The sequence below is a fragment of the Rhinolophus ferrumequinum genome, chromosome 9, assembly GCF_004115265.2.
Source record: "Rhinolophus ferrumequinum isolate MPI-CBG mRhiFer1 chromosome 9, mRhiFer1_v1.p, whole genome shotgun sequence".
NCBI classification, from domain to species: Eukaryota; Metazoa; Chordata; class Mammalia; order Chiroptera; family Rhinolophidae; genus Rhinolophus; species Rhinolophus ferrumequinum.
The window spans coordinates 6,810,227-6,837,878 of NC_046292.1; the positions used below are offsets into that span (position 1 = coordinate 6,810,227).

Below are 27,652 nucleotides of genomic sequence, written 5' to 3' on the forward strand. Positions count from 1 at the left end.
CTACCTCTGCCACTTGCAGCAGTGTTACCTTGGCCAAGTTACTTACCCTCTTTGTATCTTGGTATCACCAACCTCATTTAAGTAGTAATATAGGTAAAGTGCATATAATTGTGCTCGGCACAGAGTAACCACTTAATAAATGTTAATATTATTGTTATTTTTGTTAATAATAAATTTATATTGACTGCTACTCTGCCTACATTCCTAAGTAGTATACAGCTGGATTTTAATTTTTTACCTTTTTTAAACATTAATGCATGTTTTTTATTCAAAAGATAGTATTGAAAAGAGTTGAATTCTAACAAAGGAAAATTTTGTCAGTTATCTACCCTAGAATAAAAAGTGGAACTGGGGACCATTTATAACAATAAACAAACTCTACCTTTACATTTCTGAATAAAACTGTGTTCGCATTTTTGAGAGAGCCGTGTCTTAACTTTAGCTGATAAGGCTTTGTGAATTGTGTTCAGAAACTTTGAAAACACACACATACACCCCCCACTACCATCCCCTTCAAATAAAATCAAATGCCTAGGGTTTTTACTCCAGGCTGAGTTTTTGCAAATACCTAGGACCCTATAACTTAAGACTGCATATTTCTCCATGAATTCAATTTGAATTGCCTTCACTATAATGTTTATCTCTCATAATTAAAAAAAAATAATCAGATCAATGTTTATTATGACTTTATAACCCCCTCAAATTATGCCTTTATACTTAACATTGTAGTTTCAAAAAAATAAATGCTCCAAGTTGATATAACAAATATTAATAGCACTACCCTAAAATAAAATAAATGTAGCTTTCTTCTGAAAATCACTTGTTACAATAGTATGTAAAGATCACATATTATTCCATAGTTCTGGTAAAGAATTGTTGTTTTTTTTGTACTCAAACAATAGTTTAGGATGATTCTGTCCTTGGAAAATCATAATGACAGTCACTTAGTGAAGAAGTCAGTCATTCGTGGAGTCACAAATACTCACAGGTCCCTGTTAGCATTGACCAAGTTCTTGTTCCTTCGGGGGTTATTGCTTTAGCTGCAACATCTGAATTTAAGACAGAACATCTCCCACGAAGCCTTATGTTAAATATTACAAAATGTATGCAGAAGATAGACTCATAGAGGCCATACTGCTGATGTCTTAACTCACCCACAAAACGGTGCAGGTGTTTTAGGGGATATCCAAAGACTTTTTTTGCTCTAAAAATAAATGGCCCTACTTTTCAGCATGTTCTCATTCTTCAGTGGGAGACTTGAGCAGCTTAACAGTTTTGCTATACAAACAAGCCATTCTTATTAAGAAGCCATAAACATCAGAGGAAACCGATAAAGAAAGTAGTTTGCACACTTAACAATAAGTAAAAGTGCAATAAGTGTTCGCATAGGGCATGTAGTTTAAAAACCACATGTGTGGTTTGGCGTAGGTCATCGTTTAAAGGCTCTCCGAGGGTCCCTTCTGTCACTTACTGTGCTCATGACTGATGAATAGCTGTTCCTCTAGCTGTGGGTTTATAGGTCCCGGCCATTGCTTCTACCAGCATAAGAAAATTGGTCTCCCTTTGATTCTGGGCCAGTTTGAACTCAGTTTCCCACTGGTCCATAAGTACCTGTACTATATTACTATTCGTGGAATTATTCTTCTGTTCACTATGTGGCCCTTTGTTTTGTTGTCCCCTATAATCTGGATTGGATTCACTGAAATTAGGCTCTTCTGAATAAACCATACAAAATGCCCCAATTTGTTCAAATTTTCTACCCCTTCAGTATAAAGTGTCAGACATCCTTTCATGGATGCATACCCCCTGGTCAACCAGGTAATATCCCCCAGCTGTGTAAGACCTCCAGTTTCATCCCACATGGGAATAGTGTCCTGCCCATTTTATCTGCTACTTTGTATGATCTTACTTCATGCTTGTCTTTGGTTTTGGGCACGTGTCACATGGGCATTCACCCAATCTGTCCTGCGCTCCAGGAAGGGATGGGCTGTCACGGTAACCAGGGAGCGGAGACTGAGCAACCGAGTACCAAGCATCCCAAACAGCAACTCACATACAGCTGGATTTGAAATCTGAAGTTAGATTTACTATACTGGCAGTTATAAAAGATCCTTTGCTTTATAAGCTGAGTATTTTATGATACCAGTATCACTAAAAGCTAGAGTTACCTTTTACTCGGTGACTTGTTTTTAGCTGAAGATTATTTTAAAAAATATATTCTTCATATAGGTGATCAAATAACTTGAAACTGCATAGCCAGAGATTACAGTATTAATACTATATAGTAGTGTGTATTCATCTGAATGACACCAAGAAACATCCTATGTGAAAGCATTTTTTTCTTTTTCCATGATGTCAGATCTACAAAAACAGTAATGTTAATTCCATAACCATGGCTTCCTTGATAATCCATTTTGGATACTTTTGTCTAAACTTTCCTGAAGCTTTATTTTTTTATCTGCTTTATTGAGGTACTGAAGTATAATAAATCACACATATTTAAAGTGTAAAACTGGATCACATGTGTATATACCCGTGAAACCAGTGCCACGATCCAGATAATAAGCATTTCCAGGACCCCACGAAGTTGCCTCATGTTCCTCTGTAATCTGAGTGTATCCCTTCTTCCACCTCTTTCCTCAGGTAGTCCCTGATCTGCTTTCTGTCACTATGGCTGAGTTACATTTTCCAGAGTTTTATATTTTTCAATCATATGGTACACTAGTTTTTGCCTGGCTTCTTTCACTTAACATAATGATTTTGAGATTCATCTATATTGTGTGCATTAATAGTTAATTCATTTTCATTGCTGGTTGGTATTCCATTGTATAGATATATCACAGTTTATTCATTGATTCATCTGTTGATGGGCATTTAAATTGTATCCTTTTTTGATCATTACAAATGAAGATGCTGGGAACATTTGTGTGCAAGTCTTTATGTGGACATTTGGTTTTATTTCTCTAGGTTAATACCTAGGGATAGGGTGGTTGAATCTTATGGTAGGTATATGAGTATGTTGAGCTTCTTAACTGTTTTCCAAAGTGAATCATTATGTCATTTTACATTTCCTCAATCAGTGTTTGAAAGTTCTAGTTCCTGGAAGCTTCATTTTTAATATACCATTTAATGTTGAGTTTTACATATATATTATTTTTCAAATTTTATTGAGGTATATTTGACATACATTATATTAGTTTCAGGTGTACAACATAATGAATCGATACTTGTATATATTGTGAAATATATTGTGAAGTCTAGTGAACATCCTTCTATATAAACAGTTACAGATTTTTTTTTATAACTGGAAATTTGTACCTTTTGACTTCCTTCACCCGTCTCACCTACGCCCCCGCCACCAAAACAAAAACGCCCTGCTTCTGGCAATCGCCCATCTGTTCTCTGTATCTATGAGCTTTTTTGTTTGTTTGTTTGTTTTTTAAAGATTCCACATAGAGGTGAGGTCATACAGTATTTGTCTTTCTCTGAATGGCTTATTTAATTTAGCATAATGCCCTGAGGATCCGTCCATGTTGTTGTACATGGCAAGATTTCATTTCTTGTTTCATGGCTGGATAATATTCCATTGTACATATACACCACATTTACTGTATCTGTTCTTCAATTAGTGGACACTTAGGTTGTTTTCATATCTTGACTATTGTAAATAATGCTGCAGTGAATATTGCGGTACATATATCTTGTTGAGTTAACATTTTCGTTTTAATTGGCTAAACATCCAGAACTGGAATTGCTGGATCATAGGATAGTTCTATTTTTAATTTTTTGAGAAACCTCCATACTGTTTTCCATAGTGGCTACAGTTTTATATATATTTATGACATACCATTGTAAAATATATTTATCCTAAAATAACTTTTGGCTCAAGATAATTGCTGTGAACTTTTGTGTGTGCTCTTTAAATTGACAAAAAGTATATGTTGTCTTTGTTGTCTTCTGTCATATATAAGAATCTTAATCAATATTTTTAGTCTTCTCCATGTCTTAATCTTTTAATTTCCTGCCTCTAAATGTTTTCTGCTTCTACGTTGCTTATTTTTAAATTGTTCCAATGTTATGGTTCTTTACCAGGTCAGTAAAATCAGTTTGGTGGATCTAGCGGGGAGTGAACGAGCTGATTCAACTGGTGCCAAAGGGACGCGATTAAAGGTATTTATTTTACCAAACAAATGGCTTACTCATTAATTGTTCTGTAGTATAGATCAGCCAACATGGCCGGTAAGCCAAATCTGGCCCACTGCCTGTTTTTGTTAATAAAATTTTTGGGGACATAGCCACCTCTATTTATTATTGTCTGTGGCTGCTTTCATGCTCCAGTGATAGGGTTAAGAAGTTGTGATAGAGGCTGCATGGCCCACAGAACCTTTACTGAAAAATTCTGCCGATATCTGATCTATAACGTCGATGGAAGGATAAGTTTTATAACATAATAATTACGGAGGACTTCATGGTCCAGGTGACAGTTGAATTGTGTTTTGAGGAACAGGCAGAATTTGGCTAGGTGAAAGTGAGGGACGGTCATGGGAGGAGGACACATGAGATGCAGACGTGAGAACAAGTATGTGCTCCTCTAGAGAGATGCTTACCAAGAGCAGAAGTTTCATGTTGGTGACTGTGGGAAGAACGCAGCATCTATAAGTTTCTGGAGCACAGGCATCTCGAAGATATTGGAGGACTATGCGTTAGGCAAGAGGTCCGGCATGTCATGGAGGAGAGGGGACAGACTGAGGATGAAGATTTTTAGAATACGTGGTCATAAAGAAACAAATAATGCTAGCATACGGCTAATTGTATTTTATCTGTTATATACGATGTGGCAATAGGAGAAATTCTTCATCATAATTCTTTCATGTTTGGAATTGATTTCAGGAAGGAGCAAATATTAATAAGTCTCTTACAACTCTGGGCAAAGTCATTTCAGCCTTGGCAGAGGTGGTAAGTGTTATACTTCACTTTAAGTGAAAATGAGTTTGTTCAGCAAAGGTACTTGACTGTATTTTATGATTCTTTATGAAGGTTGTCCTTTTGGGCCCTTTTATGTAATTTTGCCTCCTTTCTTGTTTTAAAACTTTTCAGTACAATACTAGGTATAACACACTTTGTACTAAAAGTAAAAGAGATTAAGGAGACTGAAAGTAAGCATAGAGCTCTAAAGGCCAGAGTCAAAACTATGTCTTTTTTTTTGACTGAAGAAAACCATTTTTTATTATTTTTTAGTTTTATGCAAAAAATGGTATCCAATGAATAAGCAGATTTTTCATAGGTGACTTATACATATTAGCAAAAATTAACACTTAAGTCTTCTAGATCAATTCCAGTTTCTCAGTTGCTATGGACTTAAGTGCAAACTCTCAGCCCATGGGATAAAAAGAAAATGAAGCCATGAGAGTAGGGTCCGTACTGGAATTCAAGCCTCTGGCCATTGCTCCGAGTTCCGAGTCAAGCACGAATTGTTCCGATATAGCACCTGAGAAAACTGTCTACCTAACAGGTCGACAGGGCAGCCTCTTCCTGCCTTTTACTTTTTTTTTTTTTTTTAATTTTATTTTTTAATTTATTGGGGTGACAATTGTTAGTAAAATTACATAGATTTCAGGTGTGCAATTCTGTATCACATCATCCATAAATCACACTGTGTGTTCACCACCCAGAGTCAGCTCCCTTTCCATCACCATATATTTGATCCCCCTCACCCTCATCCCCCACCCCCCAACCCCCTTACCCTCTGGTAACCACCAAATTACGTTCCCCAGATTAATATTCAAACCCGTGGCCATCCTGTGGTCACCGACTGCCCTCCAATCCCCTCACCCTCCCCCCCCCAAAACTATGTCTTTACAAAGACCTCAGTTTTGACTTTTTCTGAGCCTTATTTCGTATTTCATGAAAACCATGAGTCTTTTTCCTACACAAGCTTTTCTGAGTAGGATGCATGCAGTACTTTTTGGAGTATTTTGAGCAGTTTGCCTTGGTAAGTGCTGTTGATTTGGGGACCAATAGTGTATTTTTAAAATAATTTTACTCTTTCCTACTCCTTAACAGAGGAACACTGAAGCTGAAACAGTACTTATAAGGGGCTTCATTCTTTATGTTAGAAGCTAAGGGAGTGTCAGTCATGTGTGCTCTAATTTAGTTTAGTACCTCATTTGAATCCTTATAAAGAATTAAATGCTTTCTTGCTTGTCTCTGAGAAGTCATATTTAATTTATGAGTTAAAATTTAAACAACATATTTTCTGTTTGGAAGCTTATCCTGTGTTCTCATTCTTTTTTAAATGCTTTCATCTGTAGGATAACTGCACCAGCAAGGTATGGTGGGGTTTGGTAAAATTGAACTATCTGTAGAATCAATTGTGATGGTTTTAGATCCTCAGCAGAATCGATGGAGGCATAAAGAGGAATGGAACCTCCAAAAAAGTTTTTGTTATACGTTCTCTGGCTTTGGAATTTAGAATTGCTGTTTCGGGTGACCGTGAATCATGTGGCTTCACAGTACAACTAATTTAGGGAACATGACTATATGCTTTGGAGAGGGAATTTGGAATTAAGGAAAAATAAGTTTGAGGCAGCTTCCACACTGTTTCCTTGGGACGTTCTGCCTAGTAATCTGTAGCACTATCTCTTGAAGGAGTCTCCTACAAACCTCTCAAAAGGCGATAAGAAATTTCTTAAGGGTACCTCCAAAACATAGCTGGCTTCTTGAAATTATTAGTATATTTTTCTTAAACTTCTTTGTATTATCTTTACTTGTTGCCTACCATTTAAATAAATGGATTATTTAAATTTTGATAAAAATTTTGTTTCTTCTCTTAAGGTGAAGGCTGCAGAATCACGTTAAACTTCTGTCTCTAGAAAACATTATTTGCATCCTTTTAATCCAAATACAGTAGATCTTTCTCTTCTTTATATATCTATACAAATACTCTAAAATTTATTAGTACTATTTTGCATAAATAATAGTGCACCTAGCAGTGTTTTGAATCACACGAGTAACATTGGGGATAGAGGCAGTATCTTCACTGAAATATTTTATACTCATATTTTCAAATACATAGACTTGTTTATTCTCTATTTCTACACAAATAACTTAATAAAAAGTAATCCCCCTTTTCTGTTTTTCTCTGCTTACTTGAAAAAGCTGCCTTAATTCAAAACCTGCTATTTGATATTACACATTTGTGCATATTTTTCAAATATTTAATCTGGTTCCCAGAACCATGAAGACGGTTAAAACTTAGTGATCATTCCTGCCTGTCCTGTCCATCGGCTCATCAATTAACACCCATATGAACCCTGTGTACAGTTCACGGTATTTATCTGTACATTTCCCACATTGCGATATGCCACAGTGACTCACAAATGACTTTATAATCAGTTTTGTAAAACTCAGTTTAGTACTTGGCATCTATGTCATAACTGTAACAGATCAGAAATGAATTTTAGTTTTTATGTAACAAATGTAATTTTTGGTGAATTGAGATACATTGTTATTTCCATTGGGGAGAGAAACAGGATTATTATCATTCACACTTAATAGTATTTCTCTTTAGAAAGGTTACGAATCTAAGTAAAACTTTTTATGTAACTACTAAAACATTTTTAAAAATTATAGACGTGAGGCAGATAAATTAATTGGTATAAGAGAGCAAGTAGAAAAGAAATGGCTAAAATTCCAGTGTTTTCAAATGGACAAGATCGAAGCTCTATTTATGCATATTCATTTAGCTACTCCCTATTTAGTCTGATGAACAGAAATGAAAATAGCACATTTTTGGCAAACTGACACTGCTTATTTTTATAGTATTGTTTGCAGTCATTGTAACTGGCATGCTTCAAATCTTGCAGCATTTTCAGTACTAACAAATAGCAAAGTGGAGTGTTTAAGTGGAGTGCAGTGGGGAACTAGAAAAGGATAAACTGAGGTTTCAGGCCTCAAGAATTTTACAGTGGAGTAAAGGTCCCACTGGCTGTTCAATCTCCCTCGAGGTCTGTATAATTTAGAAATAGGACCTGCTGCTGGAAATGACTTTCTCAATTGTTGGATTGTGTGTCTCTGGGTGGAGTGGGATGAGATGGGATATTTTTGATAAGAGGTGGAATGAAAGTGCTGCTTGCCTACTTCCTTTCCTCCTCACCAAATGAGAGGCCAACTACTTAGGACTCCTTTTCTGAATATCTGTGCTTTCACAAGTAGGTCATCCTTGTTTTAATTGAACCTCAGGTAATACCAAGGATGGATTATAGAACTGCCAATTGCTGGGGAGATGTATGTGTATCAGTGAGCCCTGGCTTTCCCCTTCGTGGCTTCTTAACCTATCATGACACAGTAGTCAGCTAGCAGCTACTGATGTAATTATTATCTGCAAAGCGTCTGCATTAAATTTTATTTTCAAAGTACGTAACTTCCTTCATTTCAGCACTGGCTTTGCATTGGTGCTTTTTGCTTTATTCTGTGATAATGAGAAGGGTCACAGAGAGCAGTTCAAGTAAATTCTTGAGGTAGGTAGGTAGGTAGATAGATAGATAGACAGATATTGCATTTTGCAGTCTTTTCAGATCTCCAGATTAGCAAATTATATCATTTTCTTAGACCTTTCACCCTAACTCTTAATTGTTGGATTCATTTTGGGCATAATTTCCATTCAAAGAAACCAACTGTGTATTGCTTTACAAGAGTTACTAGATATTTAACAACCCATTTGATGATTTGGAGGTTGGCCAAGAAAATTAACTAAATGACTTGTTCCTCTACATCCAGCCTGAAAATGTACCCGATTCATATTTGTTTCTCTGTAAAAGTGAAAGGAATTGTTTGAGGTTTGGGTATTAGATGATATTAAGGAATTTTGTTAAGTGTGATAATGGTTATGCAGTTATGTTGTTGTTGTTTTTTAAAGTCCTTCTCTGTTAGAGCTATGTACCTGAGTATTTATACATAAAATGTTGGATTTGCTTTAAAACACTACCAGCTATAAAAGACATGATATGGACAAGATATTAAATGGTAGTTTGTTGATGTTAAATTTCCTAAAGTTGGTCTTTGAACTGTGACTGTGTAAGAGAATGTCCTCATCTGCTGAAGTGTTTAAGGATTAAAAGGGCATGACATCTGCAATTTACTCCAAAGTGGTTTAAGAATAAAAAGTGAGGAAAAGTGAGGGATAATTGAAACATGATTGGCAAAACATTGATAATGATTGGAGCTTCATGATGGGTATATACATTAATAGCTCATTTTATTGTTCTGAACTGTTGTGTATGTTATAAATTTTTCAAAAGAAAAAGAAAAATTTACTTTATTGCATGAGCTTTGGGTTGTGAAGAATCGAAGCTGTGAGTGTTAAATTTCAACAGTGATGGGTAATTTAATTTACTTGGGAATTTTAGACTGGTTTGCCTTCCATGTGAATTTTTCCTCCTTAACAATGCTGAGACCCATTTCTTTCTGTTTAATAGAGTAAGAAGAAGAAGAAAACTGATTTTATTCCCTACAGGGATTCTGTACTTACTTGGCTCCTTAGAGAAAATCTAGGTATGTTTACCTGGTGTGTAATATCTTTATGATTTAAGCTGGTTGAATTTGCTCACCTTTATTTAAATCAGGGTTTTCTCCCATATGTCGCTAACTTCAGCACGTGAACTGCGGAGTTGTTGTCTTCCTGACAACTCACCTGCTTGAAACTATTGCTCCTTCTTCCTCTTTGAAAACTCCATGCTCCCTTGAGGTGCACACAATCAGACGTTACCAACACTTGCTCAATTTTGCTGATGTTTTTGGACCTTCAGGTTACTGCCTTTCATTCACTATTTCTTTAGCCCTTTTCCCTCCTTCTTAATGAGGAGGAGGGAGTGATCAGCTGTGTCAAATACTGCTGCTGAAAAGAAGAGGCTGAGAATGGCCCGTTGGGCTGTCCATGCCCCCAGTGACTTTCCCATCGCCGAGAGTGGCTTTGGTGAAATGGCTGAGGTCTTGATTGGAGTGGGAAGAAGGAAACTGGATACAGTACATCCACACACCAAGATTTGAAAATAACTGTGCCTGGCATGGGGCATTGGAAAAATTTGTTGACTTGATTAAATTTTAGGATCTGAGGTTGGGCTATCTGATTTGACATGTTCAGTAAAATTCTTTCTAAAATGAGTATGATTTGAGGTAATCATGTTTCATGTTTTTAGGTGGCAATTCTCGGACTGCAATGGTTGCTGCTCTGAGCCCAGCAGATATCAACTATGATGAAACTTTGAGCACTCTGAGGTATTCCAGCCTTATCCCAATAGCTGCATATGAATAGAACGGAGTGCCACGATAAGTCGTTTTGTTAGGCCCTGGATTTTCTGACGCTTTGTGGGTAGTCATTTATGTCTGTACTGATCCAGCCCTCACACAAGAGGGAAAACATTGGGGGAAGGTTTCTTATTATAATAGAATTTACCTATTTATGGGTTTCAGTTTCATTGGGAAAGACAGCAACTTTCTCATAGGAAAAATATTACAATTCAAGTGAGATTTTTGGATAACTTATATAATAGTGAAAGTTTCTTGTAATACTCATTTCTATAAAAAGAAGTGTCCCTCGTGGTGTTTGTCATTACAGAAATGCTCAAGTTGTAAAACGTGATACAAGTATGAGTACATGTAACATTAAGAAAAATTAGTGACAGAATGTTTACTAATAGACTGTTTCTATATATGAATAGGTTTTATTTTAATTCAGAACTTCCTACTCGTCTCCCATGAAAGACACTTTTGATATAATGAAAGGAACATTATATAGTGAGACAAATCAGTTTTCAATCCTTTGGTATTTATTTCTTTTGTGATCTTGGTTAAATCACTTAAATTCATCTGAGCCTTTTCTTCATTTTTATAAGGTACTATAGAGCGTTATACAAATGTATTATTGTTAAGCGTCATAAAATGTGTAAATACTCAAGCTGTTTGATTTAGAAATAATGGTATGTGACTTATGAGAAGTAGAGAAAGCATCTGAGGAATGGCAAAAATGAATTTTCTTTTTGGATCTAGATATGCAGATCGTGCAAAACAAATTAAATGCAATGCCGTTATCAATGAGGATCCCAATGCCAAGCTTGTCCGGGAATTAAAGGAAGAGGTGACACGGCTGAAGGACCTTCTTCGTGCTCAGGGACTGGGGGATATCATAGATAGTAAGTGAATCAAGGATCAGTACAGACGTTCATCCTTTCTTCTGCAGGCTTCTTAGACGTCAGCTTAGATTTAATTTAAGGAAATTGATGAAGCTAGATGGTAGAGAAAGAGCTTTTTGGGTTTTTTCTTAACTTCTTAAAAAAACCCAATGAAAATGATCCCAGAATCTTTTTATATAGTATGTACGTACCAGGTTACCCATCTGAACTCATGAAATTAGTTTTTCTTGAATATGTCACTTGTATTTTTATTGGATTTCTATTTTAGATCAGTGGGGACGTATATTTGAAATGGTAAACTTATTCTCACTGAGAAGTGAATCACTTCAGAAAAATATTACTTGAAATTTCTGTTTTGTGCTGTGGTTCCTCTGGATTAATGTAGTAGCAGTGAAAGACGTGTGAATGCTCCCTACTCTGTTCCTGTGAACATGGAGGAGAAAATATCCATTTCCTCTTAGTGCAAGAATTAGACTTCCAGAAAATAATTGTTTTACAGTGTTGTCTTAAAAATGAATCTGATTCTTTAACCTTAGTTACCTGTCTGCGTAATATCTAATCATAAGTTTGCTTAAGTGATTTAACTAGATTATTCAGGAAGAGTAGTATACGACTTTATTTAATACAGCATATTTTCATTTTTCAAGTGTAAAATTAATATTATATTGTTTGGAATTCTGATAAGATTTCCAGGGCCTCATGTGGTTTTCTGGTTTAGTTTGTCTTACTGATTAGCACTTGATTTTAGATGAATACAGTTTGTAAAATGATAATATATTCTAAGTGTTAATTTTTTCATCTTCCCAAATGCCAAAATACTGCTCTGTTCCCTCTCTGTGTCACTGCTGAACCTGAACTTTGACCCTTGTATTTTCCCTCTTGCTTACCTTCAGTTGATCCATTGATCGATGATTACTCTGGAAGTGGAGGCAAATGTGTGTATTTCATGTATTGGTTATTTCCAGTACTCTGATTTGCTAATCTGCTTCTGCTGGATTAGCCTTCAAATGAGCTTTGCATGCCAGCAGTTCTAACAGGGAAATCCCAGACAGAGCATATTGGATGTAGATTCAGAAATGATCCTATTTTTGCCCTTCTCCATTTAGCAAAACACTCTGCTGGATTTCAGTTTGTGGCTTGCATAAAGTCGAGAGGCTTAAGAATCTCATGCTTCCGCTACTCTTTAGTTTTTCGACTTACATGATTCAACCGAATCCAAAGTCAGAAATGATAATGATAGCAATGACAGCAGCTCACATTTATTGTGTTTATAATGTGCCAGGCCCGGTTCTCGTCCTGTGAGTATATTGTCTCATTTAATCTTTTTTTTAAAAAATTTATTGGGGTGACAATATTTCATTTAATCTTGTCAATGACGCTGAAAAAGTTCCATCATGCCCATTTACCAGTGAGGACAGTGCTACCTGGAGTGGTTAGTTGGCTACAGAGATCGCATGGCTTCTGTGTGGTCAGACTGGGTAGTGTAATTCAGAGCCCTAGCTTTAATCATTATCACACCTTTTTTGGCTTCATGAGATCCTTCAGAGTCTGATAATTTAATAGAAAAATCCTTTTCAATTAGTTATGTAATTCTGAGCCTTAGTGTATATATGATTTTAAACAGTCACTTCCAGTCGGTGAAACTGTGTGTGACTCAGTAGCTCTTGAATATTGGACCAGCACTCCCCTCTGCTGCTTATGCTCAGTCAGCTTCCTCTGTGTCTTGGCTCTCAGCTTACTTGATGGTAAAACATTTTACCCCCCCTTTTCATGAATCACAAATAAATTTTTTAAAACTTGTCTAAAATTTATGCTTGAAATAAGGACATTTTGTAAAAAAAAAAAGGTCACACATTATTCTCTCCATATATATCACTGAGTTGGTGAGGAAATAATTTCTTGCCCTTTGAAGAAAATTCATCTTAGAAGAAATGAAGAATCTTTGGGGAAGGGGTTATATTTTTATTGATTTGTTCATTTAATGAGGCTTGACAGAGAGTGAGGAAATACATAGGAGAAACCAGATGTAGCTCTGGCTGCTGTGATGAGATTAGGGCTTGAAGACACTAGAACGTTGTAATTCAGAGTGACTCTTGGACTGGAATGGCTCTGTCTGAGATTTCCAAGGCTGACCGACACTGGTATGGGAAAGACACCATCTTGTTCTTGCTTTTGTGCTCAGGTGGTGCTGCTGCCAGCTTGTTGCCTCACTATTTTCTGGGCAGCTGTGGCATTGCCCGAAAAGCTATGCATGACCTCAGTTTCAGTTCTGTATCCGTGCAGGAGCGCAGCTCTGACCACTGCTGAGTTTCCATTTCGGTCTCCTCTTAATCCCTGTCAGGTCTCGCATGTGTCAATCGGACCTTCTAACTCCATCCTTCCTATTCCTTCCCACCTTGCTGCCACCACCTGATGGCTAATTTTTTGCTCCAGTTCCTATCCCTCTTTTAAAACTTGCTTATTTTCCTATGTTCTGTATTTGCAGATGGTGGTTTTCAAACTGTATTGAAGCAACCACTAGTTTTAAGGAGCTTCAAGAACTGGCTTTGATTAAGTGGAGATGAGTAGAGCCAGAGAGAGCTATCAGTATTTTTTCTGACTCTTTGTATTGACTGATGTCCTTTAAGGAACACTTAGTTTTGATATGAGTTTTAAGCAATGTAGATTCTCTCAAATTTAAAAAATGAGCTAATTTCAAAATAGGAATGCACCTATACGTATGGATTTCCTCTGGTGTCTATTTGAAAAGGATGACTAATGAAGGAAAGTACAAACAGTAAATCAATGCATTTTGTTGTTTGTGGCTCTTTTTTCCAAAACTAAATTTAAAAGCAAAATCTCCAGCTCTGTTAAAGATCCTAGTAAATGAAAACATGCCCCTGAAAATTGCATTTCATACTAGGAACTTGGGTTACCAATGACTCATGTTCATACTGTTAGGAAAAATAAGAGCCTTACTTAAATTAGCGAATGTTCAGCCTTAATTGTTGTGCGCTCTAATAGATGAATGTAAACTACACCAGATTCTTTAATTTGCTAATTGTCCTTCCCTGTTGAGGCAATCAGTTGGCCCTGAGTTCTTAACCAGGACTTATACAAAATTCTTGTCATTTCTAGAGTTACCCTGCCTTTAAAAAAAAAAAAAAAAAGATGTATTTAAAAAATTCCTTTTAGAATATTGAAATGTTGCTATACAAAGGACACTACCAATTGCTCAGAATTTTGTTTAACTATAACATTTTCTTGGGAATTTTTGCTAAATGCCATAAAACGCTGGGCCAGGCTGATACGTCTTATTATTGATAAATAAGTCATCATCTTTTTTTCCTTACTGTTACAAACCACTGGGCTTTCAGAGTCGTGTGAATTGAAGGCTTTATAGATGTGGAGCCATAGAAGGAATGTGGCAAGGCTGTTAGGGAAAATGCTGATGCATTGTCCTTGGGAGCCCTGGTTTCCCAACCAGATACAACAACGTTAACCTGTGCTGGAATTTTTCAGTTTCTAAATTAACCTCTAGGATACAAGTATTAAAGACAGACATGTTTTAGAACTGCCATCTAGAACAATTACAACTTGTCTTTGTATTATAACATGTCTTTGTCTTGGCGCTTTAATGCTTTCCTTTCTTACACTGGTGTTCCTTCCTGTCTTTTTTCTTCCTCTGCTCCTTTCTCTCTTTTTCACTTTTTCTGCCTTCCCTTCTTTCTACCTCCCAGATCTGAAAGATTTTCAGAACAATAAGCATAGGTACTTGCTAGCCTCTGAGAATCAACGCCCTGGCAATTTTTCCACAGCATCCATGGGGTCCCTTACTTCATCTCCATCTTCCTGCTCACTCAATAGTCAGGTGGGCTTAACATCTGTGAGCAGTATTCAGGAGCGGATCATGTCTACACCTGGAGGAGAGGAAGCCATTGAACGTCTGAAGGTAAGTAGTAATTCAGACTGAATGAAAGATACTCTATGTAGTTCCACAAGGTAGAATTAGGACTGAAAATCACTGAGATTTTGGTTCAGCATATGGAAGAACTTTCTAACTTTTAGAGATATCCTAAAAATGGAATTTGCTGTTTTGTGCGATAATTAATTGCTTTTCACCAGAATGCTTGAGTCTTGACATGGCCAGGCAAAGTGGGAGCGCTGCCTGGCAGGTCACTTATCATGCAAAGTAACTGATAAGTAGGTATGTCCATTAATTCTGAGGTGACCTGAAGTCACAGGGAAACTGTTGTTTAGTTAGTAATTTAGTTGAAAACATTTGGTTTCGTTGGAAGATGGAATTTTGTATAGAGCCATGCATTTAATAAGTACAATAAATATACAATCAAAAGAGAGTTTGAATATTTGAGGAACGTAGCAGGTTTATTCAGATACATGTGAAGTTATGTCTTCTGGGAGTCCAGAAAAGGCCCGGGTACCTCTGATCACTGCCGTGGAAGGTCTGCCCCCTCCTGTGCTGATGCACCTGGGGACACAGGCCTCATTGTTGCAGGCTTGAGACCTGCCATGGTCCCCAGCTTTGCTTTCCCAACCTGTTGCTGAAAAATACCTTGGTCAGGTACTTTCTGGTCTCTCTCTGTAAATATGAAAGTCAAGAGCAGCGTAGCCTTCTGACTCACAGGTTCTTCATTCTACTCAGTGACTACACTGAGAGCAGACCGTTGTCCTCTGTGGTGCCATCCATCAAATCCCTATGACAGCACCACAGATGCTTTTTTCCCCTGCTTGCTACCTCCAGGAGGTAGTTTGACCCTATTTTTTGGCTTTTGTATTCAAGAGTGCAAAGGAGGGACAACAAGGAGGGCGAGGAAACTGTAAAGGAGCTGCGACATCACAGTCATGCTGTGACAGCTCCTCATTCAGGGACTGATGAGAACAGTGACACTGTGACAAATTAACGATTGAAAGGGTTTGCTGAGACTTCTCACCACTAAAAGGGAATTAAGTTTGATAATTGAAGATGGCAGATACTGTCATTTTGGTTTTCAGGTGAGGCTGAAAAAGATTTTGTATGAAAAATGGGCGTCTGCTTCTTAGCCTGCCTTCCCCCTCAGCATTTCACTCACTTCTAAAATAAAGTGCTTTGGAAATAAAAGTAATGGTATTGTTCCTTCCTTCAGAACATGTTAGTGAAAAGTGGGTGAAGTTCTGAAATACCTTCAAAGGGAGAAGGAGTGAGAAATCTTTTCACGCTGCAAATTGAAGGTTAATCTCTACTGTTGTAAAATTGACTTTGAGATTTTACTGAAGACATTAGTGAAGCCGAAGCCCTGTGCAGGGAGGCTTTATTCGTGTATTTTATCACAACAGGCATCAGTGACAAAGTTGCTGTGCTGTTCTGTTCAGGCCAGTGGAAAATGCAGGGACTCTGGGGGAAGGAAAAGGGGACTCTCCCACTTAACTATTTAATGCGAAGTGTTCTTTTTTGGGGGGATTTCAAATCTTACTATTTGCTTATTAAAGCCTTACTGTACAAATGCGATTACACTTTCCTTCAACATACATCTTGGTGTAAAAGAGAAAATTCTTCCTAACTGCCAAGTGGGTGGGACCAGCTGAAAATAATGTTGAATGTTGGGAGTCAAGACATTAACCAGACTCTGTAAGAATTAGGTCATCTAGTGTCTTCCAGATAGTTTCGAGGGAATAACACTGCCATTATTCAGGGAACCCTCCCCCCAGCCTCCCTGCTTCCCACCAAAAGCCAAACAAAACTGTTACTTTCATGAGAGAATAAATTTCTGTTCTAATTCTCCTTTAAGCCAGCAGACATGAACCCTTCCGTTCCTTAGCTTTCGGAAGTAGCTTCGTTATGGTTTTGCTCTCGGTCTTGAGTTTTTAATGCAGCGTGGTAGTTCACTGGAGCGTAAGCGCCTTAGTTCCGCTCTTATTTTGTGAATGGTGAGAATTCCATTCTGGCAGACCTGCATTTTAATGCTGCAGGCCAATAACATCTTGCCTCCACAGTGCAGGGCAGTGGTTGTCTGATAGGAGCACTTGGGAATTTCACATTTTGGATTATTTCATTGTTGAGTGTGAAAGAGCTGCATTCCTAAGACATGACCCTGAAGGAGGAAAATACTGTAATGGAAAAAGTAATAGAGGAGGTCAATTCATGTTCCTAACATTTTATTTTTCTTTGCTTCTCTTTACTTTTGACGTTTAAAAAATGATCAGTTGGTAGAATGCTGTTACATAGGGTGTTGCTACTGCTTTGTTCATTGAATAGTCTATTTTCATACAGACTAACATGCAAGAGATCCATGTTACCCCATCATAAATATCTTGAGCCCCCCCCAGAAATCTCTCGGTCCAAATAGAGTGATAGGTAATTGCTTTCAGTTTTAGTCACAACTCAAACTGAGTGGAAATGTATGTATCCTTGACTTGGATTCCTGTTCACTAAGGTTTTAAATATGTAGCTGTAGCTACTGTGTGGTGGCCCGGGTGTTTATTATAAAGTCTGGCATCAGAGTCAGGACTGTGAGTGCCATTGCTTTGGCTTAGACTATAAATACCCACTCGGATTCGTGACGGAGGCACACAAGGGCAGATGATGTGCTAGGCAGCCTCAGGGCCCCGCGCTTGGAACTCACGGACGAGGCATGCTCTGCTCGGTACAGTGAAACCTTGGCTATCTTATGGCTTCAAGGAATGTTCCATGTACTCGTATAAGCATTTCACTTTTTAAATGTCACAATTTAAACTGTTATTTTTTTTCATGGAAGTATTTCTGACTTGTTCTGTGGATTTTTCTACCACATTTCCTGAATCATGACGCAGAGATCACATTGTGTTTAGCCGTATACACATAATTATTAATTAGTGCTGTACAAATAGGTAGACAATATGATGTGAGACTAAGGTTGAATGACGTTTGAGCCCAACATTCCCTGTAGCTTCAAAAAAGTTGCTGGTGTCACTGTGCTTTTCGGAATTTTTTATGTGTAGTACCTACAAGAAGGAAGGACCCTTTAAAGATTCTCTCTTCAATGACTCATTTCCTAAGCGTGAACCCCCATTTTAATTTCATCTTACATTAAGTTTCTAGAGTGGGTTATGAGCAGCACTGGGCGCCAGTGGGCTAGGCCTGCCTGCAGAACGAGTTGACGCAGAGACTTAGAGCTGCCTTGCTGTTGGCATCTCTATTTTATTTATACTAAGTTTGTTAGTCAGGCTTGAAGAAAGAATACCCTTCACTCTTTCTTAATTTATGGTGAGCTTCTCTGTAGAATATTTTCTTTAAAGCCTACCAATTCTGCCTTACTTGAAGAAAAAACACTGCGAGTTAGGAAACCCAGTTCTAGATGTGACTCAGGAAGTAGTGTGGCCTCAGGTTAATTACTTAGTTGCTCTGGTCCTCAGTTTCTTTATCGCTAGAATGGCTCTGGGATAAATGGTTTCCCAGGCTTTTTCCAGCACACTCAATAGCATTTTCTCTAACCTTTCTTCAGATTTTAAAAAAAAAACAGCTTTCTCGACAATATAAAAATTGCAACTTGACGCTGTAATGAAACATAAAATAGTGCCATACTCAGCTTACTCATTAAATCTCTTCCCAAGAAGAGATCGTATTCTGCTTACCCTCCAGGTGGTGAGTAAAATTAGAGACCCATTAGGGTTGGCAGCAAACGGTAAGAGGATTCCTGGACAGTAACTTTGCTTCCTTAGGGTGAGTTTACAGTTGCCCCCAAATAGAACGGCTGTAATACAGCCAGATACATACACTTCTGTTCTGACATGGTCTGTTTCTGAAACCAACCGGGAAAATACGTAGATTTTAAGTATCTCAGGCAGGGGTCAGGCAGGTGTCCCTAACCACCATCAGGGGCTTGTGAGCCACACAGCATCTAAGAAGCACGAGTCTGAGTGCTCTGGTTGGGTCAGGGCCATGCTGTTCTGTTCTGTGTGTTTGAAAGTCTCACTGTGATTGTGGAACGGTTTCTACCCAGCTGCCTATAATATCATATAGGTTATGGTGCCAGCTGGTCTGAACTTGCCCTTTTACAGTCATTTGCAGAAGCATTTAACACTGTGCTGGTAGAGTTGTTGTTGAATCACTTTTGTGGTTCTTTATAGACACACTATGGACCTCTTGGTACCTGGTACCCTTCCTAGCTTAGTTCTTCTTATTTGTTTTCTTCTCCTCTTCCTTCTTCTCCGTTTTCTGCTCCTCCTCTTCCTCCATCACCATTCTCGTCGTTGTGCTCTTCGGTTGATTTCTCCTGACTCCTGTACTCCTTTGCTCGTGTGGCTGCTGCCTCGAGCCCTTCCTCTTGGCCATTTTACATGCTCCCATGGCAAGGCAGGCACCTCTGAGTCTGTTGTATTATGTAGTCAGTTTCTTTGGTGTAGATAATTGTGTTGTGGGATCCCAGAGGCTTCTTACAATAGTGTTAAATGAACCATACAGTGAAACGTTCTGTGAACTACACATTTGCATCCTTAATCACGGTCACTGCTGTCATCATTTTCATCACCTTGTCATTATCCTCCTCCTCATCCGACTTCCTGCTGTCGCCTCCATGACGAGCTTTTTCTCCCTTTCTGGTACTCCTCCTCCGTCCGTTTCTCGCCTGGTCAGTTCCTGCTTGTCCTTCCTCAGTGTGAGCATCTGCCCTGACTCACCCACCACCAACCTGCGAGTACTTCTCTCCTGGCCTTAGAAGACCGTTTGCTCGTACCCGACCCACGCAGATCCTCGCACACGCTGCTCTAGCCACACTGTTCCTGGAGAATTCCAGGCATTTCGGACCTATTCCCTCACATACTCAGGCGGCAGCTGCTCGCGTGAACCTTGTCAGGGCGTCCTGGTCTAAGCCCCTCCCCCTCCATTCTTTTCCTTTCTTTTTTTTTTTTAAAGCACTTATCACACTGTCTGACATACTTCACTCACTGATTACAACGGAATTATTCCAGTTTCTACTAGAATGTAAATCTTATGAAGGCAGGAATTTTGTTCCCTGCCATATTCCTGGTTGCTTAGAATCGGGCTTGGCATGTAATGGGGTTATATGGAATTACTGAATGAAGGAGTCATCCGTGACTCCTCTCTCCCAAGTATACAGTAAGCGCCTTGAGAGCAGGAGACATGTTTTGTTCTTATATTTTTAAACGCTTACATAATAAACACTCAGCAAGGGATTGGGAAATTCACTTAAGTGGCTACATGTTTTCAGATGAGATTAATACTAACCCTTTATATGGGGCATTAGATCCCAATATATTAGAACCCAAAAGAGGGTTCGGAGGTACTGTGTTGTAGGGGAGGAAGGATATCTTTCCTTCTACCCTTCTACGTTCTCGGCTGTGGCCCCTGTAACAAAAGGCAGATTAATAAGAGAAAAGCTACAAATTTATTTCATAAAGTTTTACGTGAGACAGGAGTTTTCCTAAGGAAATGAAGACCCAAAGAAGTATTGATCCTGAGCATGTTTATGCCGGGTTTGCTGAAGAGTGAAACATTATGGGAAAATGTGATAGGACAAAGGGTGTGAGCTAAGAGCAGTAAACTGGGGGGACTTACCAGCACCTGTTTGTTCACGTTCCTCTTGGCGTTCCTCCACCTCGTCTCCAGACATACAGATGCTTCTTCCCTCCGGGGACATACGGGGAGGGCACCTCTCACGAGGCTCTAATGACCTGCTTCAGAAGGGGATCGGAGTCCTTCCTGCACATACCGTTTCTCAAATTCCTCCGCTTAAAATACTGGCTATGCCAAGGTGCCATGTTTTGGGGGAGCATGTTCCAAACCCCATCAGTGTTAGGATGAAGTTATAGGGAAACAAAGCAATGAGTACCTTTGGGGGCTTTATGTAGTGTAGAAGTGGATGTCAGAAATAGTACCTTGCATTTTGGGGTATTAATATTACCTGTCCTTACACACACACACACACACACACACACACACACAGTATTTTTATTAAGACTTAGGAAAATTAATATATCTAGGATTGATTTTAGTGTTAGGCCTAGTCTTTATGATTCTTTACATAGTATGAAAAGAAAAAAAAAAATCATCATATTAGATTCCGTCTCATACCCTCAAAGGGGATCATCTGCTTCTTGCTGTCCTTCCTAGACTTGGTACGTTACATTTTAAGACTGTTCGCCATTTTAATTGTGGACTTGCTCCCTTAGGAATCAGAGAAGATCATTGCTGAGCTGAATGAAACCTGGGAAGAGAAGCTGCGTAAAACAGAGGCTATCAGAATGGAGAGGTGAGGAGGTTAAACTCTGGGAATGCTTCTAAATTTTGTAGGAAATTTGTAGTACTTTTATAGTAAGAAAGGATAAAATAGAAGTTAAAAACAAAGAACCTTCCCTCACAAAACAAGACAAAAAGTGAACTTGGCTGGTGACATGTGGCCAAGTCAGATTAACACTTCGAAGTGAAATTTGCATATTTAAAATGTTCTCTAAGGAGTCATGGTGCTTCCATAGTTGTCATACTGCATGTTGCAAGGGATCCATGTAAAAATGGAAGATATTGAGGGATAGAGTTTTTAATTTGCAAAAAGACTGCCTTTGATAATGGCCTAAATAAAAAAAGCTGTTCTGATTATTATCTTTCAGTTTTCTAGAACCTCTTTGGTAAGGAATGAAGTAGCTTGGGTTGCAAACTTTTAAAATCCCTATTCTGACTCAACCTCTCAGTTCTCTACCAATGTGAATATAACCCAAAATAATACTTTGCTATTGGAATAAATATACATTTAAAAAAATGTCAGTTTCTGTTTTTTTCACTCCATAGAAAAGGCAGAAGTGAATTCTAGTGATACAATAAATGTATCAAACAATTAGAATTTTTTTCCTTTTGTTTTTGGAATAAGGAAAGGTTTATTGATTGAGAGGGCGCCAACTGAGAAGCTGGGAGCCTTAATAGTTCCTAAAATGCATTTGAGAATTTCCTTATTATAGAGATTTTAAGCTAAAATTGTTGAACCAATATGCTGGGCGTGGGAACATATTTGAGAAAATCACATTTATAGACAATACTCCATATATCAAAGTTACTTTCTGATTGCTTTCTTAGATTTTGAAGAAATGGTTCTTTGAGTTGTATGTATAGCCTTAAGGAATATCCCTTTCTTCCTTTTTTTTTTTTTTTTGTATTAATAGACATTTATTATCTGCCTCCAAAGTCAGACAAGACAGTTCTTATTTGGGTGAATATACCTTTACGCAACATAGGAACATAATTTATTTTGAATGTGCTATTTGTCTTAAAAATAATCTCTTAATGAAGCGGATTCTTTCACATATATATTACTAACTTTAAACAGGAACAATTGTTTTTGCTTTGCATGCTTTATTTTTTAGTATTATTCTCATTTTATTGACATCTTGGTATTCTGATGGGATTGTTTTTTTCTAGAGAGGCCTTGTTGGCTGAGATGGGAGTAGCCATTCGGGAAGATGGAGGAACCCTGGGGGTTTTCTCACCTAAAAAGGTAGGAAACAGTGTTGTGAAACTTGACCAAACAGAAACACTTTTTGTTCGGATAGTCACTGATGTGCTTCATGTCTTTCTGGGTTTGCCCCTCCTAACCCGCCCCCTTTTTTTATCTTGAGGTTTGGATTAATTTCAGATATTTCTGATTCCATCATATAGTACAAGGGCAGCCTACTTCTAAAAGGCCTATCTGTTTACAAAGGAAAACATAAGGCAGTATACCTCTAATCGTCTTCATTGTTGCTTTCTCTGAAGTTCCCAGCCTAACCTAGCATACCTTGTTTCAGTTTGGCTACTCTTTCTGTGTAGATTTTCCCACAGATGCCAGCAACCCTGATTTATAACTCTTTGGAAGCAATTTCAGCTGTTCAGGTTTGTGTAGAAAAAGACCGCTTCAGTTTGATTCTGCAGTTTGTGTTTAGACAACCCTTGTACCGAGCAAAGCAATTCCTGTCCTCATCCTTCCAGCCTCTGCTCCTTTCCCAGTTTAAAAGAAGAAAAAGACTCCAGTAGTTAGCTTCCTACTTACAAATCATAGTTGTAAAGTGGTAGAATGCCTTTTAGCTAATTAGAATAGTCAAGTTCTTTTTTTTTCTTCCTACTAAGTTACTTCTTATTTAGATATTGGAAAATTATTATCAAGTGATTATTTTGTGTGCTTATGTATATGATAATGACAGGACATATATTGATGTACAAAGCATATATTTCATACCAGTAATAGCTGGTCCTTCATTTCAAATGACTTCAAATTGGCTATTGGAGACTTAAATAAACACCTTCATGTGAGGCTCTAATGATTTCTGTAGGTTAGCATAGAATGGGTGGGGAGTTTTCCCTTGGTACCTTTATTTTATGTGATATGAAATATTCCTGTGGTTTTTGCTAGGATTCTTTTGGTTAGGTTTTTCTATCAAGGCTACATAACTTTTTAAATAAATTCCAATATGTCATTTTCAACAAAGAAGATTGATTTAAAGAAAGTTTAGATACATATTGTAGGACTGGAACAATAATAAAAGTATTTTATACATTCATATTGTCAAAGGTCAGTGACTTGCACAGTGTAATAGTTTTTCCTTCAGTAAGACATTATTTATTCAGATACATACGATTATAGAGATTTTAGCATTTATAGTCTTGTTAGAATTTAGATTGTGCTCTCTGTATATCTAAATATATATCTAAAGGTATTTTATAATGTCTTTAAGTGTTAAAAATTGGGGAAATTTTTTGTAACAGCCTGTAAAAATATGGCGTTTAACAAATCAAAACTAACTTGAATAAATTTTATGACATAAATAGCACAGAATTCCAAACTGACTTCTATATTTCCAAAGCTTTTTCTTACTTTACTTTTACTCATCTTGCTTTAACTTTCTAGACTTCCTCAAGAAAGAGATACCCAACACTGACCACATGCAAAGTCAGTTTTAGTACCTGTTTCTGATGTACTAACTTGGTTGTAGTAATCATATTACCACATAGAGTACATATTAAGTTGACGCACTGCACACCTTTAAAAAATCACGTTGTTCAACCTAAATAGATACAGTTTTTGCCCGTCACACCTCAATAAAATTGAGAGGAAAATACTTTTAGAAAAGAAAAGCAAAAAAGGACCTTTTTCCTTAGGCCAATGTCATGATGGGCTCTAAAGAATGCTGCCCCAAGAGGGCTATGACTGTCTGAAACCAGCAGAGCTCTCAGATCGCAGAGGCACATGCTAGCTGAGAAGACATAGAGATTTTCCTGATTGATTTTTAATCATCTTTTGCAATCTCTTTCCTTAATCCCCTCATCTGACTCTTCTTTCATTTTTCTATATTCGCTGACACTGTCTTGAGTAGATTTTGACCCCAAGACCATGTGACTTATTTTTGGATTGCAATGGGGTATTTTCACCAAAGAAGGTTGGTTTTTAAAAGATTTTAGAATTATTAGAGTTAGATGAAGAGGATTTTTAAAAGATGGTGTGTATTATTGAATGTCAGTAATTTTAATTTCTTCTTTAAGGTAAAGACTAATAAACTAAAGGCAATAACTGGGACCATGGAAAAACTGATAAAAATTACAGAGGGAGATCATGGGGGGATGTGGTGACATTTTATAAAGTAAATGAAAAATTAAGTATTTATTGGGATTGTAGTGGAGGAAAAACAATTCCTTCTACCCTTCTGAGTTCTTGGCTGAGAGCCCTGTAATAAAAGACAGGTTAACAAGAGAAAATACAGACAAGTTTGTTAACATGACTACCTCATGTATACGTGAGAGATACCCAGGGAAAATGAGGAACTCCTAAGGTGACTTCAAATTCAGGCTTAGATATTATCCTAATAGGGAAAGAGGTGGGGGAGGGCGGCGGCTCAGGGGAGAGGACATGGTTTTTCAGGAAGATGACTGGGCCCTTAGAAGAGCAGATGGGAGGTAGGATTGATTGTGACAAAGTGTGGCTGTGGTGTCCACTTCTGGGCTCCTCTCCTGTGATAAGAGTCAATCTTCCCTAGTTGGGAAACTCCTGGAAGGGATTTATGACCACTGAACGCTTTTGGAGAGGTCTGTGTTTATTTAGGCAGTTAAAGGGAGTTCGGAGAAAGCCTCTCCCTGCATTGTCTGCTTTTCAAGTGCCTACAACTCAAAATAATATGTCACAGTATCATATTTTGGAGTAGCATATTCTGCTACCCTTCAAGATTTTTCTCCAAGTGTTTACAAAAATTATGATTAACCCATCCAGAGAATCAGCCTATCCTAATTTTTCTTTTGTATTCTGTATGCTTTGATCTTATCAAGAATTAGAACTCATGTTCTTAAATCAAATGCATTAGTGTAGTTTGGGAGGGCCTGAAGCGTGTTTTCTGTTCATTATGGAATCACAAGTGACAATAAAAAAAAGTCGCTTTTCTAGCCACTGTGGGTAATCCAAGAAGCCATCAGCATCCTGTAGGTCCCTGTTGTCACGACCTTCTCAGTGGTGCTTGCTCCGAATTGATAATATATAACCTATTTCAGACCCCACATCTTGTTAACCTCAATGAGGACCCACTGATGTCCGAATGCCTGCTTTATTACATCAAAGATGGAATTACAAGGTACATTTGTTTCTTTTCTCTTAGTTGATTGAATAACTTGATTGTTGAAAAATTTGTGGTTATGATTTCCTATTTTTCTCATCTGAAATAATTACCAACTATTAATATCTTTCCTACTCTTCCCAAATTACGCGTTTTAGCCAGCTGAACCAGTTAACATGCAGTTTTCCCCTAAAAGACCCTAAGTAAATTTGTTTCCTTCTATCACCTTACATGAATTCATTAGGGAGATTTGTTCACGCATATCTTTTTATAATGCTGTGAGTTACATTGGTATATCATTGTGCCTTGGTTTCTGATTCTGATGTTGACCATCTATGAAAATAAAATTTGCAGTTGAAAGCCTCTGATTTAAAAAAAGTGGTACCTTTTTTGTAGGTCCCAAAGAATATTCTTTGGGAGAAAGAGGTTCATTGTTTGTAGAGCTTTTTGTGTTTGAATTGCCCTGGGAAACACTGTCGCTTGTGCTCAGGGTTGGCCAGGCAGATGCCGAGCGGCGCCAGGACATCGTGCTGAGTGGGGCGCACATTAAAGAAGAGCATTGTGTCTTCCGGAGCGAGAGGAACAACAGTGGGGACGGTGAGAGCGCCGGGCTTAGCTTATCCAGCAGCCTTTTCATTCCCTACTGAGACATCCGCAAGACTCGGGAGTCCTGCCTCTCTCAGTGATACTTTCTCATACAGTCTAATATTTGCAAATGGAGAAACCTGGGCTGCTTATGGATGTAGGGGGACACACAGCTACTTTACATGAAAATAGCCTGGACAAAAGGAGCCCTTCTGTTACTGCCAAGAACTGAGACGGACATAGGCAATTAGGCTTGGTCCTGAATGTTAATTATTTGATAGGCAAGGAAGAGGGAACAAATACCCTGGGTAGTGAGAGGTTTGAAGGACCTCTAGCCTTAACCCAGTAGAATTTCTTTTTATGGAAAAGGGGAAAAAAAGTCAATCTTAATTTTTTTTGTCCAGGTTATTAACAAAACAACAACAATTTAATAGTACTTTTGTGCTATACAATCCCTTCCTTCCTCAAAATATTAGCTTTTGATATTAAGTTTCTAGTTATGACCTCCGTTTCACGCTTAAGATTTCTGATGGTTTCAGGTTTATAGACTGAACTGTCAGATATCACCGAAATTGACATTTCTTATCTTCTTCTGAGGTTTATCAAATTCATGTAAATGTTTCTGTCTTAGCCACAGCCCTGGCTGTGGTACCCGAAAATTATTATGGAGCTGCTAAGCCACTTGGTTACAGTAATCTATTCTAGTTACCCTGAATCCTCATAGCCACCTGCTTTCCGTTATTTTATTCCAGCGGTTTGTGATGCTAACATTAGTTTGCATTCCTCTTAGTTATCGTGATGCTGGAGCCCTGTGAACGTTCAGAAACCTACGTAAATGGCAAGAGGGTGGCCCAGCCTGTTCAGCTGCGCTCAGGTGAGACTCACCTGAGAGAGGTTTGACATCTTTGGCAAAGATCACATGGCTTTTGTGAGCAACTCTCATATCTGACTCTTTGTTTAAAGGCTGAAGTGATAGTCAGCATTAGGATTTCTGTAAAACTCCAAAAGCTGTCTTTTTGCACTAGGGAGAGTGAGATCATTAACCTAGGTACTATACATTTCAGAAATGGTTTCTTAACCCTGTTTCTGTTTTGTGCCAGGAAACCGTATCATCATGGGTAAAAACCACGTGTTTCGTTTTAACCACCCGGAGCAAGCACGGGCTGAGCGGGAGAAGACCCCTTCTGCTGAGACCCCCTCTGAGCCTGTGGACTGGACGTTTGCCCAGAGAGAGCTTCTGGAAAAACAAGGAATTGATATGAAACAGGAGATGGAGAAAAGGTAATGTCTAAATGCGATGTGACCCACGTGACTGTCACCTCTTTAAACATAGAGTAAGTAGCATT

At 38.1% G+C, this 27,652-nt stretch overlaps 1 protein-coding gene across 10 annotated transcripts in view; it reads left to right on the plus strand.

Moving 5' to 3' along the window:
- The window catches only part of KIF1B (kinesin family member 1B), a 136,692-nt gene that overhangs the window by 46,836 nt on the left and 62,204 nt on the right, over positions 1-27,652 (plus strand). For 3 of the 10 annotated variants that reach the window (XM_033114723.1, XM_033114718.1, XM_033114722.1), the window contains exons 8-19: positions 4,093-4,170; positions 4,891-4,956; positions 9,477-9,552; positions 10,197-10,275; positions 11,047-11,189; positions 14,987-15,120; positions 21,333-21,412; positions 22,570-22,645; positions 25,660-25,739; positions 26,212-26,318; positions 27,097-27,180; positions 27,407-27,587. In XM_033114723.1, coding sequence (XP_032970614.1) covers positions 4,093-4,170; positions 4,891-4,956; positions 9,477-9,552; positions 10,197-10,275; positions 11,047-11,189; positions 14,987-15,120; positions 21,333-21,412; positions 22,570-22,645; positions 25,660-25,739; positions 26,212-26,318; positions 27,097-27,180; positions 27,407-27,587 — 1,184 coding nt within the window. Of the gene's footprint in view, positions 1-4,092; positions 4,171-4,890; positions 4,957-6,311; positions 6,330-9,476; positions 9,553-10,196; positions 10,276-11,046; positions 11,190-12,082; positions 12,125-14,908; positions 15,121-21,332; positions 21,413-22,569; positions 22,646-25,659; positions 25,740-26,211; positions 26,319-27,096; positions 27,181-27,406; positions 27,588-27,652 lie in introns of all 10 variants that reach the window. The other 7 variants (XM_033114713.1, XM_033114720.1, XM_033114717.1 and 4 more) reach the window with 5 other exon arrangements.